This window comes from Chlorocebus sabaeus, chromosome 23 (genome assembly GCF_047675955.1).
Source record: "Chlorocebus sabaeus isolate Y175 chromosome 23, mChlSab1.0.hap1, whole genome shotgun sequence".
NCBI classification, from domain to species: domain Eukaryota; kingdom Metazoa; phylum Chordata; class Mammalia; order Primates; family Cercopithecidae; genus Chlorocebus; species Chlorocebus sabaeus.
The window spans coordinates 41,378,002-41,399,612 of NC_132926.1; the positions used below are offsets into that span (position 1 = coordinate 41,378,002).

The 21,611-nt window shown below is 40.9% G+C and overlaps 1 protein-coding gene across 4 annotated transcripts in view; it reads right to left on the bottom strand.

The window, feature by feature from the left end:
- The window catches only part of LOC103245175 (protocadherin alpha-C1), a 218,118-nt gene that overhangs the window by 192,498 nt on the left and 4,009 nt on the right, over positions 1-21,611 (bottom strand). The window contains exon 1 of one of the 4 annotated variants that reach the window (XM_038007081.2): positions 14,101-16,935. The exons of 1 other annotated variant lie outside the window; for it this stretch is intronic. In XM_038007081.2, coding sequence (XP_037863009.2) covers positions 14,101-16,488 — 2,388 coding nt within the window. In that variant the 5' untranslated portion in view covers positions 16,489-16,935. Of the gene's footprint in view, positions 1-1,887; positions 4,516-7,866; positions 10,981-14,100; positions 16,936-21,611 lie in introns of those variants that run through there. 2 more of the 4 variants (XM_073010624.1, XM_073010626.1) reach the window with 2 other exon arrangements.

Here is a 21,611-nt window from a genome sequence, read left to right on the forward strand (position 1 = left end):
GGGATTGGGGGAGGGATAGCATTAGGAGAAATACCTAATGTAAATGATGAGTTGATGGGTGCAGCAAACCAACATGGCACACATGTATACCTATGTAACAAACCTGCACATTGTGCACATGTACCCTAAAACTTAAAGTATAATAAAAATAATAAGAAGAAATAAAAATAAATATTGATCCCTACCTCACAATCATAAAAATATGTGTATTCCAAATGGATTATAGATGCAATGTAAACAATGAAATAAAAGATACCACAGAGAATTATCTTTATGAAATAGGATCAGAAGCAAAAACTGATAAATTGAGTTTAACCAAAATTACAACTTTCTATTCACCAAAAGACAAATAGAATTAAAAACAAGCCATGAGGTTGAAAACTACTTAAAAAAAGGAGTTATGTTCAGAATATAAGATTTGTTTAAGTAATAAGAAAAACACAAAATAAAGAAAGAAAGCCGGGCGCGGTGGCTCAAGCCTGTAATCCCAGCACTTTGGGAGGCGGAGACGGGTGGATCACGAGGTCAGGAGATCGAGACCATCCTGGCTAACACAGTGAAACCCCGTCTCTACTAAATATTACAAAAAACTAGCCGGGCGAGGTGGCGGGTGCCTGTAGTCCCAGCTACTCGGGAGGCTGAGGCAGGAGAATGGCGTGAACCCGGGAGGCGGAGCTTGCAGTGAGCCGAGATCTGGCCACTGCACTCCAGCCTGGGTGACAGAGCAAGACTCCGTCTCAAAAAAAAAAAAAGAAAGAAAGTTTTATGGAAGCAAAAAAGAAGAGAAAAAAGAAAAGAAAAACAACAGACTAGAGAAATAGGAGATTTGAACAGCTATTGCACAAAATAAGGTATAAAAATTGCCAAAATAAAATAGAGAGGTACTCAACTTCATTTAAACATAAAAGAATTTCAAAATGAGATTACAAAACTTGCCCAGTAAAATGGCTAACATGAAAATAACCTGACAAATGTAGAGATGATGTGGAGTAGCAGAAAGCCTTATACACTACTAGAAATGTAAATAGCTGAAAACATCTTGGAAAATTGGTTGGTGTTAGCTACAAAAGACAAAGATACACACATATTCTGTGACCCACAAACACAACTCTTAGGTAAAAACCTAAGAGAAATCTGTGTACATGGGCATCAAAGAAATGTGCAATATATTTATGATGGCATTATTTGAAATAGACATTGAGGCACAATGCAAATTCCTGAACAGTAGAATAAATAATATATAGTATATTTATGAAATAGTACTAGAAATAGAATTAAATGAACTACAACTACATGTAACAACATGGATAATTTCACAAACAATGAGTGATAAATACAAATAACACACAAATGCACAGACAATACACGTTGTGCAATTCCAATTAGAATACGTTCCCAAAACAGGCCCAGAATAAACACAGATATAAAAGGCAAATGTGCAGTTACACTGGAGGAAAAACAAGGGAAGTGATTTGGCAAGTGCATGTGAGGGGCTTCAGCGATGGAGGCAATAGATGTTTTCACTTTCATACAATTTATGGAGCTTTATTATTTCAGCCTCTGCACATTTGTTTATGTGTTATAGGTTAAATAATAGTAAAATGTTTTCTAAATGTTCTTATTACCAAAAATAAAGAAGGTTAATATAGTGAAAATTTACTAGAAATTACAGTCCTGTTAATATGCATTGAATAATGCAGCATACAATGAAGGAAGGCAATATATATTGCTTTGACGTCCTGTAATTCCAAAAGACTAGTTAAAATGGATATGTAAAAAGAGGTAAAATTTTAACCCAGGGAAATTTGATTCTTAGAAATAAATTTACGAAGAAGTTGATAAAGAAAAACAATACGAAAATTAAACAAAAGGATGTTATACACTAACCTTTGCAAAGCATTCCTCAGTTGTCTGCAGCTGATCTTCTCTGTCCCTAGAGTCAGGTAAACTGGGGCTGAAGGCCATGAGGTCGGTCTTGGGTGGGCCCTCACCAGAGCACACCCTCGGCCTCCTCTGCTGCGAGTATGACCAGCTCCCCACCGCGCTGGAGCACACCAGTGTGGGCTTGCCCGGAGCGCATGCGCCCTCGGTGGGCGGTGCCGAGCACCGCAGCGCGGTGTGCAGCAGCAGCGTGAGCACCAAAAGGCTAGACACCGCGCAGATGGCAATTATCAGATACACGTTGACATCCACCAGCGCAGCCTCGGGACCCACAGCGCCCGACAACGCCCGTGAGGAGGCCTTTGGCGCCTGTCCACTCTCCACAAATGACACCAGCACGGTGGCCGTGGCCGTCAGTGCGGGCTTGCCGTGGTCCTTCACCAGTACCAGTAGGCGGTGGCGCGGAGCGTCCGCTTCGTCTAGGACACGCGTCGTGCTGATCTCTCCCGTGTACAGCCCCACGCGGAACGGGATGCGCGCGCCACCAGTCCCCAGCTGCAGCTCGTACGAAAGCCACGCGTTGTAGCCTGAGTCAGCATCCACCGCGCGCACCTTTGCCACCACGTGGCCCGCACCCACCGACCATGGCACCAGCTCGTTCACTGAGCCACCGATGCCACCCGCCCGAGGCGCTAGCAGTGCTGGCGCGTTGTCGTTCTCGTCCAGCACGAACACCTGCAGCGTCACGTTGCTGCCCAGAGGTGGCACGCCCGCGTCGCGCGCGCTCACCTGGAACTGCAGCAGCTCCAGCTCCTCGTGGTCCAGTGATTGCAGCGCGTACACCTTGCCGCTCTCCGCGTGCACCGATACGTAGCTCGACAGCGCGCGCTCGCCCACCCGCCGCTCCACCAGCGAGTAGGACACCAGCGCGTTCTCCTGCGCGTCCGCGTCCCGCGCAGACACCGTGAAGATGTGGCAGCCCGGCGGGTTGTTCTCTTTCAGGAACACCGTGTACTCGGGCTGCGCGAACGCTGGCGCGTTGTCGTTCACGTCGGCCACCTCCACAGAAACACTGGCCGTGGCCCACAGGGAAGGCGAGCCCCCGTCCCGCGCGGTCACCACCAGCTCATAGGCTGACACGCTCTCGCGGTCCAGGGCACTGTCCAGCACCAACGAGTAGTAATTCTTGAAGGTGGACACCAGCTTGAAAGGGACGTGGGACGTCAAGGAGCAGGTGACCAGCCCATTGACACCCATGTCTTTGTCGGACACGCTGATCAGGGCGATGACTGTACCCAGTGGAGCGTCCTCTCTAATTGGTAGTGATAAAGACTTGAATTCCAAATCTGGGACATGATCGTTGTTGTCTTCTACTTCCACAATAACTCTACAATGGCCAGAAAGTGGGAGCTGTCCCTTATCAATGCCCTCTACAATAATTTCATAGGATTTGCTTTCTTCAAAATCAATATATCCCTTTACAATAATTTGTCCAGTAAGTGGATCTATGTGAAACTTGGATTTCACATTTGGCGAAACATCATTTGAGAATGAATAAACAATGTCCCCATTCAATCCTTCGTCTAAATCTGAGGCGTTAAGTTTAATTACCAGTGTTCCATTAGGAACATTTTCTGGTAATCTCACCTTATAAAGGGTTCTGTCAAAAGCTGGGGCATTGTCATTGGCATCCAGTACTGTGATGAGTAACTGAATAGTACCAGTCAACTCGGGTTTGCCTCCATCAGTTGCTGTGAGCACTAAAAATATCTCCGGAGTTTCTTCTCTGTCTAAAGATTTCCATAGTATAAGCCCAAGACCTTTTACCAGCTCATCATCAGATGGTTTTTCCAGAGAAAAGTATTCATTTGGGCTCAGTCTGTAAGTGAGCACGGCGTTCTCCCCGATATCGGCATCCGAGGCGCCCTCTAGCGGAAACCGAGAGTCAAGCGGCCTGGATTCCGCGATGGACAGGTTCTTTTGTGTTGCTGGGAACACCGGCGGGTTATCGTTAATGTCCCTCACCTCCACGTCCACATGGAAAACCTGCAGCGGCCTGTCCACGATCACCTCCAGGTGGATGCTGCACTCCGCTCTCCGCCCACACAGCTCCTCGCGGTCGATCCGAGAATTCACAAACAAAATGCCATTCTGCAGATTTACCTCCAGAAGATCTCCGCGGCCCTTGGACGCCACCCGGAACAGGCGCGGCACCAGCTCCGCCAGCTCCAGCCCCAGGTCCTGTGCGATGCGGCCCACGAAGGTGCCGTGTTTGGCCTCCTCGGAGACCGAGTAGTGGAGCTGACCGTTCCCTGCCTCCCAGGTTGCGAGGAGAAGAAGCAAGAGCAGCAGACGCCGGGATTCCTGGCCGCTTCCCCAGGAAAACTCCATCTTTAGTGCACAGTGTTTTGTTCTGATTAAATATCGTTTCTCAAAGTCAAGAGAAATCTTTTGATCGGTCGGTCAAGTGCAGCTGCATCCTCCATATTTCAGACTCCAAAGAGTGCATATAGTTCCTTCCAGTAAGAATAGAAGGAATTTTCCCCTCTTCTTTCTTCTTTCACGTATTTTGTGGTAAAGAGCGACATCATGTGGCTCCAAACCGTAAGTAGCAATTGTGGAAATCCACACACACTCTACTATAAACTACTTAGTTTTATTTATTCTTTCAGCCGTTTTGGAAAATAGGAATACATTTTGTACTATTGTGGTACACATTGTACCACTGATTGATTGAGTGTGGTCCTTAGTTTCACCATAGGGGCACCTTTTACTTCAGTAGAAATAATTTTTTCAACACAGGCTTTAAGTATTACAGAGACCTAACTACACACTTTGTAAACATGTAACCGTAAAGTGTTGATTACAAAAATCCATTAAAGATTCCTGTATTCCCAAGAATTCCAGAGTATTTTATTAATGATAACACCCTCTTCGCCCTAGTATTTTTGGTGTTGTAGAGTTAAGGGGACTGGCCTCTAGGGAACTTCTAGTCCCAAGAACAAGCTATTGAAAGAGAAATTTTCAGATGTTTTATAAAAGAATCAAAGACCATCAGCATTTAATTAAATGTCTTCCTTGAGTCATGTCAGGGCTGAAAGTGCAAGGAAGCAGGAAGTTATAGCAAATAGCTTGCATGGAAAAGCATTCCAAATAATTTTATTCATTGGAACTCATTTGCTCCCATGAGCAAGGCTGGTATTCTCATTTTGACTCTTACAGTTTATAAGTACTTGCTTGTTCTCCGGTAGGTAATGTGCCTAAGCTTCTATTTTCTCCTATAGTGCTTATATATTTTAGCCAAACTGAATATTTCCTGCTTCCAATAACATTTTTCAATAAACAAACATGTTCATTTTGTCCTGTCTATAAGTAATCCACATCATTTCTAAACTCTTCTAAAGCCAATTTTTATAACCACTTAAAAGTTCCCTGACCCATGAAGAATGTCATGATTAAACCAATTAAACAGGTATTTTTTCTTTTTTTACAAACTGCAGCACCAGGGTGGAATCGTGTGGGCCATTTATTACATTAATTTATCTGATAAGCATTTGAGTATGTGTGTCCTTTTTTGGAATATATATTTTAAAGGGAATAGTTGTATCTTAATTGTTTAATAGCTCAAAGGGACTTACTTAATATTTGCTAAATATTTACCCTGTAGAAAAGGTTTGGTTTCCTTCCATTTCCTAATAAAATGCATTAATTTAAGGTGATCGCATAGCTAGTTGGGAAAATGTGGTGTTTTGGCAGCCTGTATAATTTACTAACGACACAAAAAAAGTCTCTAGACATTTCCCCAATTAAGATGTATTTCAAGTTCCATGTTGAAAACTTGGGTTTTAGCTTAATTTTTATTCTAATTCTTGGTAATCACGATCTTTGAATCATCCTGGGTATTAATGGGGAATGAAGACTTCCCAATAAATAAACCACAATACATTTATTCTTACATAAAGAAATTTAATATATAAAGACATAATGGTAGCTATTTAAAAACTTTCTTTGCCTCCTGTATTCACAAAGTTCTTCTCATCCTGTTTGTCTAAACAAAAAATCAATCTAGTGAAAATAGCTTTATGCTCCCTCTCTATCGAAGAGCTACATTCACACAAACACACACACACAAAAATCAAAACAACAACAAAAAAAAAAACCCACCAACTTTCTGAATCAAACAGAAACCAGAGTACTTTCACTATTTGGGGACCCAAACTAGATTTTTACAAAATGATCATTGACATCAAGCACATTGGAAAAAAAGAGGAAGAATTCCATTTTCACACATTTCATTTGTAATATTTTCATTTACCAGGTATTTTAATGTACAGATGGGGAATGCAGCAGAATAGAAAAGGATGTTTATTTGGTAGCTATTCAATATTTATTTGGCATAGCATCAATATATCTGCGAAGCAAAAATTCCAAAGTCTTCAAAATGTCTTTGCCAAGAGTCTTGTTAGACAAGAATTTCAAGAGGCAAGCTGGGTTTGAAGATTGAAGTTCCATATCTGGGAGGACAAGTACTTTGGCTGACTCTATTATATTCAAGAAGCTGATAACAGAACTAAATTTTTAAAATATTGACCTGAGATGGACACACTATGGCTACTACTTCATGGACAAGGGAGCAACAAAGGATAGTAGCAAAAAAGGAAATAAAGAAAATGAAAGTGGGGGAAGGAGAGGAGTCAAGAAAAGTATCTATTTGACATGTTAGACCTCCCACACTGTCAATGAGTATTGACCAGGTTTCAACTGGTTACTATTTCTCTCCAGTGGTAGGGAAACTTAAATGGGAGTCCAACTAATTGCTACAGGAGATAACCAAATGTGTGTGGGGAGTGATTAGAAAAAAGTCTGGCTTCAATTTTATTTGGTTCTGGTTATTTGGAGTTTTCTACTTACTGCATGGCACACATTAATAGGCAGGATGCTATTCAGAGAAGGTAACCAGTAATAACATTATAACATTGGCTTATCAAACTTATTTCATATTGACATCCTTAGTATGGTATGTAAAAGACACTAATGAATAAAAAGTTTTGCTAGTAGGGATAGTTTTAAAATTAGATACCATAATTATTTTCAAGATATTGTTCAGATTGAAAATTATTTTTAACAAGGTTTAAAACATTCTTTTAAAATGCATATATAAATATACTACAGAGCTATTAAATTTTCACTTCATATTTATATTTGAGTTATTAGTAATAAATAAATTTGAACACATAATACAGTAGTATTATTAAAGTAGTATTAAATAAAGTAGTGATAAACTAAAGATGAACAAAAATACAATTCTAAATGCTATTGTTATTCTCGATTTTTCTCCCAACTGGGAAATCAACAAACAATAAACAGTATTGCCAAATAAGAGCACAAGGCCTAAAATGAATCACATTCAAGTGAAAAAGAAGGATTGACACTCCAAACAAATGAATAAGAGAATAAAAGAGGTTCCATAAAAGACAACAGGTGTAATGGTCTAATTTTTGAAACTGAAGGTGGAAAAGCATAATCAATAGGGAATTATAAGCATTTAGGTGAACTCATAAAATGAGCAAGTAACATTCGTACTAACAGGTAGTAGGAAGTCCAAATGAAAAGTGGCAAAAGATATTGAAGAAGCATTGTGTAGGGAGGGATAAGTATAAAACGAGTCGAAATCAAATTCTCTAAATAATGAAACTCATCTAAGAAAAAATATTTGTCTTATACCCAGGCATTTAGCAATAAAATAATCCTACTACTGCACCTGCTAACAAACAAAATTACAAGTGTGGATCTCATGACTTACTGCTGATTTGGTTCAAAAATTAGCAACAAAAATCTTAGCATTTTAACCACAAAACCAAAAAACTGGAAAAGTCTAATTATGAATCATATAATTCATACTTAACTATTAACGTATTTCCAAAATAGTGGAAACATTGAAGAATGAAAAAGACATTTTGGAAAGAATAAATAAAAATTACTCACTTTGACTGAGTGATCAACGTCCACATCCTGTTTCTCCTCTCTATCCCGGCTAATTGGACAAGGAGGAAGGCTAGGGCTAAAAGCCATGAGGTCGGTCTTGGGCAACTCCTCTCCAGAGCACACCCTCTGCTGCCTCTGATGCGAGTATGACCAGCTCCCCACCGCGCTGGAGCACACCAGCGTGGGCTTGCCCGGCCCACACGCGCCTTCGGTTGGCGGCGCAGAGCACCTCAGAGCAGTATATAGCAGCAGTGTGAGCACCAACAGACTAGACACTGCGCAGATGGCGATGATCAAGTACACGTTGACATCCACCAGTGCAGCCTCAGGGCCGGTGGCGCCAGCAGACGCCCGGGACGAGGCCTTGGGTGCCTGGCCACTCTCCACCAGCGACACCAGCACAGTAGCTGTGGCGGTCAATGAGGGTTCACCGTGGTCCTTCACCAGCACCAGTAGGCGGTGGCGCGCGGCATCCACCTCGTCCAGGGCACGCGTCGTGCTGATCTCGCCCGTGTACAGCCCCACGCGGAACGGGATGCGCGCGCCACCAGTCCCCGGCTGCAGCTCGTACGAAAGCCACGCGTTGTAGCCTGAGTCAGCATCCACTGCACGCACCTTCGCTACCACGTGGCCCGCACCCACTGACCGCGGCACTAGCTCACTCACTGCACCACCGATGCCACCCACCCGAGGCGTCAGCAGTGCTGGCGCGTTGTCGTTCTCGTCCAGCACGAACACCTGCAGCGTCACGTTGCTGCCCAGAGATGGCACGCCCGCGTCGCGCGCGCTCACCTGGAACTGCAGCAGCTCCAGTTCCTCGCGGTCCAGCGGTTGCAGCGCGTACACCTTGCCGCTCTCCGCGTGCACCGACACGTAGCTCGACAGCGCGCGCTCGCCCACCCGCCCCTCCACCAGCGAGTAGGACACCAGCGCGTTCTCCTGCGCGTCCGCGTCCCGCGCAGACACAGTGAAGATGTGGCAGCCCGGCGGGTTGTTCTCCCTCACGAACACCGTGTACTCGGACTGCGCGAATGCCGGCGCATTGTCGTTCACGTCGGCCACCTCCACAGAAACACTGGCCGTGGCCCACAGTGAAGGCGAGCCCCCGTCCCGAGCGGTCACCACCAGCTCATAGGCCGACACGCTCTCGCGGTCCAGGGCGCTGTCCAGCACCAACGAGTAGTAATTCTTGTAGTTGGACACCAGCTTGAAGGGGACGTGGGGTGTCAGGGAGCAGGTGACCTGTCCATTGACACCTGAGTCACGGTCAGACACACTGATCAGGGCTATGACTGTGCTAAGTGGCGAGTCTTCTAATATAGGTAAAGATAGTGATTTAATAACTAACTCAGGTAAATTATCATTGATGTCCACAATTTCGAGTAGAACCGTGCAGTGATCTGACATTGGAGGATTTCCTTTATCCGTGGCTTCTACCTGGATTTCATATGACTTACTTTCCTCGAAATCTATGTTACCCTTTACACTGATTTGTCCATTGACTGGATCTAAATGGAATTTTGACAGAATATCTGTTGACATGTCCGTATTGAAAGAATATACGATATCCTTATTGACTCCTTCATCCAAATCTGTGGCGTTAACGGTCACCACTAGGGTACCATTTGGTGCATTTTCGAATAATCTGACTTTATAGATCGTCCTCTCAAACGCTGGGGCGTTGTCGTTTACATCTAAAACAGTGATCTTTAGTTGAGTCGTGCCAGTGAGCTCTGGTTTCCCACCATCAATTGCTGTTATTAGTAAATAATGCTTAGGAGTGTCCTCTCGATTTAAATTTTTTTTCAACACAAGTCCAAGGGATTTAATTTCCTCATCATTTCTTTTAACGTTCAAGGTAAAATATTCAGTGGAATCAAGACTGTAAGTCAACAACGAATTTGTTCCGATATCTGCATCTGATGCGCCCTCTAGCGAAAACCGAGAGCCAGGCTGTCGGGATTCGGAAATAAACAGATTCTTTACAGCCATTGGAAAAACTGGCGCGTTGTCATTAATGTCCTTCACTTCCACGTCCACATAGAAAACCTGCAGCGGCCTGTCCACTATCACTTCCAGGTGGATGCTGCACTCCGAGCTCCACCCGCACAGCTCCTCGCGGTCGATCCGAGAATTCACAAACAAAATGCCATTCTGCAGATTTACCTCCAGAAGGTCCCCGTGTGTTTTGGACGCCACCCGGAACAGGCGCGGCACCAGCTCCGCCAGCTCCAGCCCCAGGTCCTGCACGATGCGGCCCACGAAGGTGCCGTGTTTGGCCTCCTCGGGGACAGAGTAGTGGAGCTGGCCACTCCCCACCTCCCAGGCTGCGAGGAGCAGAAGAGAAAGCAGCAGGCACTGGGCTCCAGGATTTTCTCGCCAGGAGAATATTGCAAGCATTTTCCAAATATTAGATTGCCTTTACATTGATCCAAACTTTAAAAATAATTCGAGTTCCCTATCTTCATTTCTTAAACTCCTCGGGGTTAAATTTTAGAGAGGATGAAGCAAAGCAGTATCTGAATACGTAATGCACGCTGTCTTTTATGGAGAAAGACTTTGTGGTGGACAGCGACATCATGTGGCTAAATGTGTAAGTATTAAATATGTAAATATATCTTCTTTTCCTTGTATGTCGTTTGAACGTTCCCAAAATTTGTAGTTTCAGTTGTAATATCCTTCGGTCACTCCTCAAAGTCCTTATATTTTACCTAAATATTTCCTTAGAACTTTTATACTAATTCACTATCAATTGTGTTAATTCATGACATACAGTAAAATACTGTGATTCCTGTTTTAACAGTGGACATCTATTGGAAATGTTTCCCACGTGACAGCCACTTTTCTACTTGTCTTAATGGAATTATCCCGTTAAACTCTCACAATCCTCTGAAATAAGTTTTAATATTATTCACTTTTTATAAACACATAGAGGTTAAGTAAAACGATATTAACTGTTGGTATGATGGGATTTCAATCTGATTCAAGACAACTTACCATTAACCTCTTTACCTCCCACACTACATTTTACAGAAAAATCAGATCCTTTCAGATTTATGATCATCAAAACATTGAGACATTTAAGTATTTAAAAGTGTGTGTGTGCTGTGTATATTAAAACATACATGTATCTATTTTATATTATTACAGCAACTGTTAATTTTTTAAAATATGTACATTTATGGTTTTTTTAATTTGTGGAATGTCTATAATTCCCTCCCATGCCCCTTTTTCAAGAACTACGGCCTCATCAACTGTCTTGACTGTTACTTACATAAAGATTTCAGAAGTCAGTCCTTTACAGAGAAATTCAAACGGGAAATTTGTTTCCTATTGTGGGAATGTGATTTGTATATTTGCTACATTCACATCACATCAATTAAGAATATATTAGGTTTAATTTTCTCCACACTCTTTATGTATTTGAATTTACCTGTATATACTAAAATGTTAACAATATAAAATAATTATGTTTTTTATTATCTCCACTCCTGATGAATTTCTAGATTCCAGCTTCTTTAAAAGTTGTTACTTGAAAGAATTGATGATTTAACCAATCAGTGAAGGGAGAAAAGTAACCTAGGAACATAAGCCAGTATTTATTAAACATATTTAACACTAAGTAATAAAACATTCTAAAGATCTCTGTGAATTCAGTGAGAAGCATGAATTCTCTCAGCATTTGGAAGTGGGGCAAAGAAAATTCATGGAAAGAGGTCAAATTTAGAGAAATAAAAGAATGTACAATTTTTTGCTTACAGCCAGACCATTTCAAAATAAAATCAAACATGTGATTTAAATATTTGGGGGAAAAGTTTTCATTTCAGCTTTTGTTTCCTGTGTACTCATTAAATGGAAGCCAGGACTGCAACTTACTCAGATTTTATTATTCATATTTAGAATAGGATAAATTATCAATTGTTGTTTTTGTGAATAAATAAATATTTTGAATTAATTTTTTCAAGCAAGATCAATAAAAATGTAAGTTAAATTAATGATATTTGTTAATATCAAACTTACATAATTTCTAACTGATTCTATTGTGCTATATTATGAAGTAAGTAAACATTTAAGAATTATTTCTGAAAAGCATGGAACTAAGAAATAATTATAGCTATTAATATTCCAGTTACCACTTTGCTGAATTTTGAAAGATGGTAGCTAGTTTGAAAATGAGAGATAAACTTAAAATTTTTAAATTTCATGGACTTTATATTAATGAGATGTCTTTGACAACTTATTGTAATACTATGCTTTTCAGTACCTTTAAGAGTTATACTCATTGCGAAATGGGATGTCACATGGGAATTTATAACAGAGTAGACTCCATACTGATTATTAAGAGATAAAGGTAATATTAAAGGAAATACAATTTTAAAACATTGAGCCATTTTGTAGATAAAGTATCAGTGAATAGTTTCTGCTACCACCTAGACATCTCTTAGACAACCAAGAAAAAAATGTAAATAAGAATTTAAAAAAAAAACTTACAGAGCAACAGATTGTGATTCCTGGAGATCTGGACATATGTGAATATAATTTTAAAAGCGTATCATTTACGCTTTTAACATAGTGGTCAAGTATAACTTGGAAATGGATATTCTGACCTAACTATGGAATGGCTAAAGGTAAGATCACTAATGGAAGTTATTTCTATGATTTATCAATATACACGTATATTTAGAATAAACAGCAAATAACTAAGAACCAAGCAGTAGAGGACTGTTTAAGACAGTTATTTTATTGCAATACATCTTCTTTGGTTGAAAAAGCTAAAAAAATTCTTTCCAAGGGTAGCATTTACTTGTAGAGTTCAGTGTTTTAATTACCGAAAATAAATGTTTCAAATGAAAATGTAGTCATCCAAGACCAGGCCTCACCTTTTGGAAAAACTCCAATTCCATTAGGAATATGGATGCTTCCAGATAAAATTGAGTGAGCTCACATTAATAGAAAATGTATTCCCACGCATAGAATTAGACGCCAGAAAAAGGTAGTCATTCTCTGCAGTGAGAGGCCTGCACACATTGGCCTAATGATAATGATACTGAAAGGATGATTTATCAACCGTTAACATAAAGACTGGGTAGTCTCCACTTAAATGAAGAAAAAGTCCCACCACCTGAACAACCCCAGTGTGATTTTTAAATGTTAAGATTTTCAAATTAAACAAAATAGAGAGGGTCTCTTTTCTCAATACTCTCTATTTTTGCCTAATAACTCAAAAATTTTATCAGTGTGAAATCTTTATACCAAATAATGGGTTATTTTACTTATAAAAAACATACTTAAAATTAGCAATTATTCCTAAGTGCTGTCATTTTGTTGTAACAACCTGTGCTACATACTTTTGGAAATTCTGGCATTAAAATATCCACTTAGTCTACTTTCAAATACAAATAAAAAGGTCAGGTGCGGTGGCTCACTCCTGTAATCCCAGTACTTTGGGAGGCCTAGGAGAGTGGATCACTTGAGGCCAGGAGTTTGAGATCAGCCTGGCCAACATGGTGAAACCCCGTCTCTACTAAAAAAAAAAAAAAAAAAAGCCGGGTGTGGTGGTGGACGCCTATAATCCCAGTTACTCAGGAGGCTGTGAGGCAGGAGAATCACTTGAACCCAGGAGGCAGAGGTTGCAGTGAGCTGAGATCACACCACTGCACTCCAGCCTGGGTGACAGAGCAAGACTCTGTCTCAACACCAACAACAACAACAACAACTAAAGAAAAAAGAAAAATATAGAAAAAAATGTAATTTATTAACTATTACATAGACAAGGGCATTGTTGATCCAAAGCTAGTTTGAAAACCTAGGAAATGTCCAGGATATAGGTTATTCCAAACACTATCTGACAGACTGGATAGACAGTGTCAATTGAAAATATGTATTATATAATCAAATTCTTTAATATCTTCCGATTGTGATTTTCAGTTTTTAAAAGAGAGCAATGTTTAATTCACAAATTTTGCTGAGGTGTTTTACAGGCTTTCATGATCTATTACTCATGACTTAATGACGGAAATGCCAAAATGTAAAAATAAGAAAACAGTTACGTAGATTGTTTAAGTAAATTGTTCAGTAAATGCAAGAAATTGATCTCTAATTCATATTCAATATTGCACAGTAGGATGATATAAAATAAATGAAGAACTATGAGTCTAAATAACTAGTAGAAATTATATAGAATTTTTAAAAAAGAATAGTTTTAGAATTGGCAAGAAAAATTAAAAGACTCACCTTTCCTACGTATTCTGATTCTGAGAGCTGTCTCTCTTCTGTGGAGTCTGGACCTTGAGATAAGCTAGGGCTGAAGGCCATGAGGTCCGTCTTGGGCGGGTCCTCCCCAGAGCACACCCTCTGCCGCCTCTGCTGCGAGTAAGACCAGCTCCCCACGGCGCTGGAGCACACCAGCGTGGGCTTTCCTGGCATACGAGCACCCTCAGTGGGCGGCACCGAGCACCGCAGCGCCGTGTACAGCAGCACCGTGAGCACCAACAGGCTGGATACTGCGCAGATGGCGATGATCAAGTACACGTTGACATCCACCAGCGTAGCCTCTGAGCCCGCGGCGCCCACCCACGCCCGCGATGAGGCTTTGGGTGCCTGGCCACTTTCCACCAACGACACCAGCACGGTGGCAGTGGCTGTCAACGTCGGCTCTCCGTGGTCCTTCACCATCACGAGTAGGCGGTGGCGAGGCGAGTCCGTCTCGTCAAGGGCACGTGTCGTGCTGATCTCGCCCGTGTACAGCCCCACGCGGAACGGGATGCGAGCGCTGCCAGTACCCAGCTGTAGCTCGTACGAAAGCCAGGCGTTGTAGCCTGAGTCCGCGTCCACTGCACGCACCTTCGCCACCACGTACCCTGCACCCACCGACCACGGCACCAGCTCACTCACCGCGCCGGCAGCGGTGCCAGCCCTAGGCGCCAACAGTGCCGGCGCGTTATCGTTCTCGTCGAGCACGAACACCTGTAGAGTCACGTTGCTGCTCAGAGACGGCACGCCCGCATCCCGCGCGCTCACCTGGAACTGCAGCAGCTCCAGTTCCTCGCGGTCCAGCGGCTGCAGCGCGTACACCTTGCCGCTCTCCGCGTGCACCGACACGTAGCTCGACAGCGCGCGCTCGCCCACCCGCCGCTCCACCAGCGAGTAGGACACCAGCGCGTTCTCCTGCGCGTCCGCATCCCACGCTGACACCGTGAAGATGTGGCAGCCCGGAGGGTTGTTCTCCTTCACGAACACTGTGTACTCAGGCTGTGCGAACGTTGGTGCGTTGTCGTTCACGTCGGCCACCTGGACAGATAAGCTGGCGGTGGCCCACAGCGAAGGCGAGCCCCCGTCCCGTGCGGTCACCACCAGTTCATAGGCTGACACGCTCTCGCGGTCCAGGGAGTTGTCCAGCACCAACGAGTAGTAATTCTTGAAGGTGGGCACCAGCTTGAAGGGGACGTGGGGCGTCAGGGAGCAGGTGACATGTCCATTAGTACCAGAGTCGCGATCCGACACCGTGATGAGAGCAATGACCGTGCCCAGGGAAGCGTTCTCTGAGATGGGAAGTGAGAGAGACGTTATTGAGACTTCTGGTGTGTTATCATTGATGTCCACAAGTTTTAATGAAATTTTACAATGTCCTGACATTGAAGGGGTTCCTTTGTCAGTTGCAGTGACCTGAATCTCGTAGGATTTTGCTTCTTCATAATCTAATTTTCCTATAGTTCTGATTTCCCCTGAGCTGGGATCTATTGTAAACTTAGTCTGTATAGTGGAGAACACATCACTACCAAGTGAATACACAATCTCGCTGTTTGATCCTTCATCTGCATCAGAAGCGTTTAATTTAACCACTAAGGTCCCATTTGCAGTATTCTCTAACAATTTTACTTTGTAAACTGATTGGGCAAAAGTTGGTTCATTGTCATTTACATCTAATACCTTAATAAGTATTTGAACGGTGCCCGTGAGCTCAGGTTTGCCCCCATCAGTAGCCACCAGTAACAAATTAACCTCAGCAGTTTCCTCTCTGTCCAGCGATTTCCCCAGCACGAGAGACAAAGATTCGCTTAGTTCATCATTTGTCTGTATATCTAAGAAGAAAAACTCACTGGAGCTGAGCTTGTAGGAGAGAAGAGCATTTACTCCTATATCTGCATCAGATGCTCCCTCTAGAGGAAACCGAGAATTAAGCAGCCTCGATTCCGGAAACCGGATAATCTTTACTGTCATTGGAAATACTGGCGGGTTGTCGTTAATGTCCTTCACTTCCACGTCCACATGGAAAACCTGCAGCGGCCTGTCCACGATTACCTCCAGGTGGATGCTACATTCCGCGCTCCGCCCACACAGCTCCTCGCGGTCGATCCGAGAATTCACAAACAAAATGCCATTCTGCAGATTTACCTCCAGAAGGTCCCCGTGTGTTTTGGACGCCACCCGGAACAGGCGCGGCACCAGCTCCGCCAGCTCCAGCCCCAGGTCCTGCGCGATGCGGCCCACGAAGGTGCCGTGTTTGGCCTCCTCAGAGACGGAGTAGCGGAGCTGGCCACTCCCCACCTCCCAGGCTGCGAGGAGCAGAAGCGAGAGCAGCCATGTCCAGGCCTCTCGGCCCCGTCTGATAGAAGACGCCATTACCAATCCTCAACGATTGGATCAAATTAGAGGAGCATGTTTTGCAAAAAATTTAAATATTCTAGTCTCTGTTAAAGTCCTGCTGCTTCTCTTATTCTTCCGCTTCTCTGAAGTAACAAAGGGGCTCTGGGTATTTTTCTTCCTAGAGAACACTCTATGGTGGACAGCGACATCATGTGGCTAAAACGAAGGCTCTACTGTTTATTCTGTAGATTTAAAACTAGTCAATTTTCTGGTTTAAGTTTACTCATAGCTTTCATCTTGGAAAAAATACCTGTTTTAAGCCCTAAAATATATTACCTTTTTACCCTTTTTTTACTCTGGTAAAAAAAAACACAACATAAAAATTAAAAACTACCATATTAACTATGATTAAGTGTACATTTCAGTAATGTTAAGTATATTCACGTTGTTACAAAATTTTCATCTTGGAAAACAGAAACTCTATACCCATCAGACAACAACTCCCCTTTTCACCCTCACTCCAGTCTCTGGTAACCACAGTTCTATTTTCTATTTCTATGAATTTCACTACTTTAGATATTTCATGTAAGTGGACTCATACAGTATTTGTCTTTTTGTGACTGGCTAGTTCACTTAGCACAATGTCCTCAAGGTTCATCCATGTTGTAGCATGTGACAAGATTTATTTCCTTTTTAAGGCTGAATACTAGTCCATCGTATGTATACACCACATTTTGTTTATTCATTCAAACATCCGTGGACGGTTCCTCAAGGTTCATCCATGTTGTAGCATGTGACAGGATTTCTTTCCTTTTTAAGGCTGAATAATAGTCCAACATATGTTTACACCACGTTTTGTTTATTCATTCAAGTATCCGTGGACATTTGAGTTGCTTCCATCTCTTGACTGCTGTGAACAGTGCTGCCATGAACATGGGTGTGCAAATATTTCCTTGAGACCCTGCTTTCAATTCTTTTGGATATTTAGCATTTTTCAGTTTCTTCAAATGAAGAACATAGTAACCAAAGGTATTTTAGTCCATTGAAAATATATGTGTATATATACTGTTGTTTTGTGATTTAATTTTGATTTTTGAATTGTTTGCAGATGTTTTGAAATTAATAATTTATTTGTTTCTCATTTGGATAACGTATTATTAATTTAGAATATTTCCTTTTCCATTACATTTAGACTTTTATGCAAGAACAGTACAAGTGATCTCTTTTTTAGTGTTAATTACTTGAGAATATCTTGTTAATTTTTAGCTGATCCCTTCACAGTAAAAAAAAAAAAAATGAAAATAGAATAAAGATAAGATGAGGATGAAATAAAATGAATCAAGGAGTGGGATATCATACAAAATGCATAATAAAGGGTCACTTTCAGTTACTCTAACCATGTCACAAATTTTGTTTTCAGCTTCCTAGAGCAAAGAGAAAAGTAATATTAATTGCAAAATTTGCAATGTCCATAAGAGAAAAGCAAAGCTCTTGTTAAGAAAAGCTGGCTTTTTTTCCAATAACAATTTTTCCCCTCATGTACAGTATCTTAAGATACTCATTTGTACCATCTATGGAAGTGTGTATTTATATTAATCATACTCTAACAATGAATCCCAAGTTAACTGATTTAAGCAAAAATAAACCAGAGAATCCTTTACTGACTTGTACATGGAAGTGGGTGATTAATTACTGGTTTCAGGCAGAACTGGGTCTATACCCTTCCATAATTCCATAAGGAAAATAATCTCCACATTTATAATTCCTTTTCCCCTGCTGACCTTCTTCTCAGGTAGACTTTTCCCAATGTGCTGGCAAAATGGCCAAAGTAGCTTTCTAGACTAAAAATTACCAGTTTATTGACTCTTACCAGAAAGTGCCCTTTTCTAACAGTCCAGCAAAAATCCTGGATATTACTTCCCACAGCCCAGTTTGTATGATATAAATTTCCTTTAGTCAATAATTGTGATTTTTCTCACATTGGCTAGACATAGGTCCATTTGTTCATTCTTGAAGCCAGGAAATGAAATCAGCTCCACCTAAATTATGTGAAATGAAAAGTGGGAGGTTGGTTCTTACGTGAACTGAAAAGTGGAGGTCATGGCATGTACTCAAATTCTCCTGGAGCTTAAACAGATGGCAGATAGCTATAGAACTGGTCATTACAGCATTATGTAGTTGCAAAGCAACTGCATATGTGTGACACCCAGTAATTATTGTTTAATCTATGGCCAACATTGACCACTGTTGACACGTAGAAGGAATTATACCTAGAATCCAGATGCCAGCTTCAGGAAACATGACTTGCTTGAGATAATTTCTGCAATCATATAAGGTAATTATATTGGATTTTCAGAATGACATATGTGGGGGTGTAAGAAGCATTTTGTGCTGTTATTTAGGATTTCTGAGAATATAGAATATTTCCCCTTTCCCTCGGAGACAGAATACTGTTGCCAGATATGCAAGTATATTTCCCCCACAATGAAGAAAAGAGACTAAGAAGCCATGCTCAGCAAATCATCCTTCCTCTCACTGCACTTGATATCTCTTGGTACCTGTTTTGGGTCAAAGATACCCCAAAAGACATCACTTTTCTGAGGTTCAAATAAGTGACTTTATTTGGAATAAAGGTCTTTGCAGTTGTAACAAAGATGAGGATCTTTACATGAGATCATCCTAGATTAAAGAAGGCCATAAATCCAATGATGGTTGCCCCTTATAAAAGACAGAAAAAGAGAAGGCATATAGCAACACAGGAAAGAAGGAAATGTGAAGACAGAGGCAGGAACTGGAGTTATGCTGCCACAAGCCAAGCAATGCCAAGAGCCACCAGAGGCTGGAAGATGCAAGAAAAAATTTTCCCCTAAAGTCTTCAGAAGAAATGTGGCCCAGGCAACACCTTGATTTTGGACTTCTGGCCTCTGTAAGAAAGATGAAATTTATTCTTACAGAGACTCTGTAAGAGAATAAATTTCTGCTGTTTCAAGCCACCAAGTCTGTGGTAATTTGTTGCATCAGCCCAAGGAAACTAATATAGTACCCATTGCTAAAATTATACCCTTTACACCTATCTATGCAACTGTATGTCCCTTAACGTTTACATGTCCAAGCACTCATTCTTGCAAAACCTTCAACCTAGTCTTTCACAAAACTACTAGAAGACCCTAGAAGAAAAAACAACAAAGGGAATGGATCCTAAGCAAGAAAAAAGAAGGAATATCTATGACATTTTAAATTTCAGTTTATTATTTTTCTTCTGCTACCTTTTATATTTAAGAAAAAGTAATCAAAACACAGTAGATTTTTTCCATGGAATTCAAGTTATCTAATCTGTTTAATGGTCAGATGTCTTAGTAGAAAGTGTCAACAATAATGTTCTCCTACAGTTGTATTTCCTGTTGTAAAAAAAAATGCCCCCCTCTTAAAATTTGTTCTGTTCATATTAGCTTAATGGCAGCGGAACCCCAATACATATGCTGTTGTGAGTTAACATTCAGTTTTTCCCCTAAAGTAAACCTAATTTTATTTCTTGCTCCTACAGAGTCCTTTGTAGTTTTGGGGGACTTCCTATGACAACTTTTCTCCACATGTTGGCTCAGCATCCTGGATTGCTTTGACTTTATGGCATCTCAGTATCAATGTAATTGCTGTACAATTACTCATTGCTTATGTAATTGCTGTAACAGGAAAAGATATCAGAAGAGTCTTTCACTGGCAGTTACATAATTCTGCTTGGAAGTGACACACCATTCACATTTCATTGGCCAAAGGAAATCACGCAATCGTGCTACTTCAAAACAACAAAAAAATGAAATCCTCCAGCATTCTCAGAGGAATATTGGTAGTGGCTACCAACACAAACCATTTCTCATTTTCATCTATTTGCATCCTTCACTGACCACAAGTCTCTAAGGTCCCTCAAATGATACCTTACTAGTTTGTGGAAGAAATCTCATGAAGAAAGATAAGCCTGTTGAAAGTTGTGTTAACTATATGAAGATTTGGAATGGAGGAAGAACTTTAACTACCAATGGGAAATCCATTCATATTTACATTAAAATAAATACTAAGTGACAATACCACTCCACAATCATCTTTTCTTCCATCCTAGAATTACCTTTTCATAACATTACTTTTCAAATTTTGCACTCCTACACCCATTTATTTTGGTTTAATAGTAATTCACTATTATTTGTGATTCACTTTCAAGTTAATAACCTCAACTAACCTAGAAAACTAAATAAGGAAATATTGAATGTATCTAAAGGCAATCCTAAGCCTGGACATTAATATTGTTAGCAAATGAAGCTCTGGGGACATAGTAATGTGAATTGGAAAGATAAATTATTTTGTGATTTTCTGATCTATTTTTTCCAATTTTATAATCCTACAAAGTTTGTCTCAGATTTTGAGGAACTGGGACATTTTCTTGGCAACATGATCCTAAGATTTTTTTTTCCGATTCTTGCCAAAAGGCTGAGTATGATAATATATTAAAAGTTACAGAACATGCTTACAGCCTATTTTATTTACAATACTCTAAGCAACAACTCTGTATCAACGCAAATCTCTGGAAACTTAACTAGCAAATTATGTTAATTTCTCATAGAATGTCTTCACAATGGGACATTCACATAAGTTTGAATGTTTGACAAATAAAAACATATTCATTTAATATTTAAGTAACTTCAGAAGTAAACATAGGAAATAAAATTTAATATTATGCCCATGACTGAATGACTAGCAAACACAATGATGTCTACATCAAGGATATTTCCGTGGGTTTTGCAAAACTGCTATAAAACATGCTGCCCAGTATATTGCTCAACCTTTACACAATCATCAGTAATCAAACCTTCCTTGATTTTGTAGCAGAAAGAGGCTATTTTTTTCTCTCTTGAAGAAATAGTATAGAGAATTTCCTTTTATTGTTATTTTTCATACTCCTATATTGACTTACAGGACGGTAAGCATTGGGATTTGCACTCAGCCTAGGCTTGATTTTTGAAATAATGACTCCCATCTTTCTCTTGATCTTTTACTTTGGCCTTAAGCAGATTTTTTAATAATTTGCTTTTGCAAATTTCTTCCACTGTAAGCCACCTTAAACATTTTAGGAAAGGTAAAGAACTGTATGACAGCAAGCAAGTTTTGGA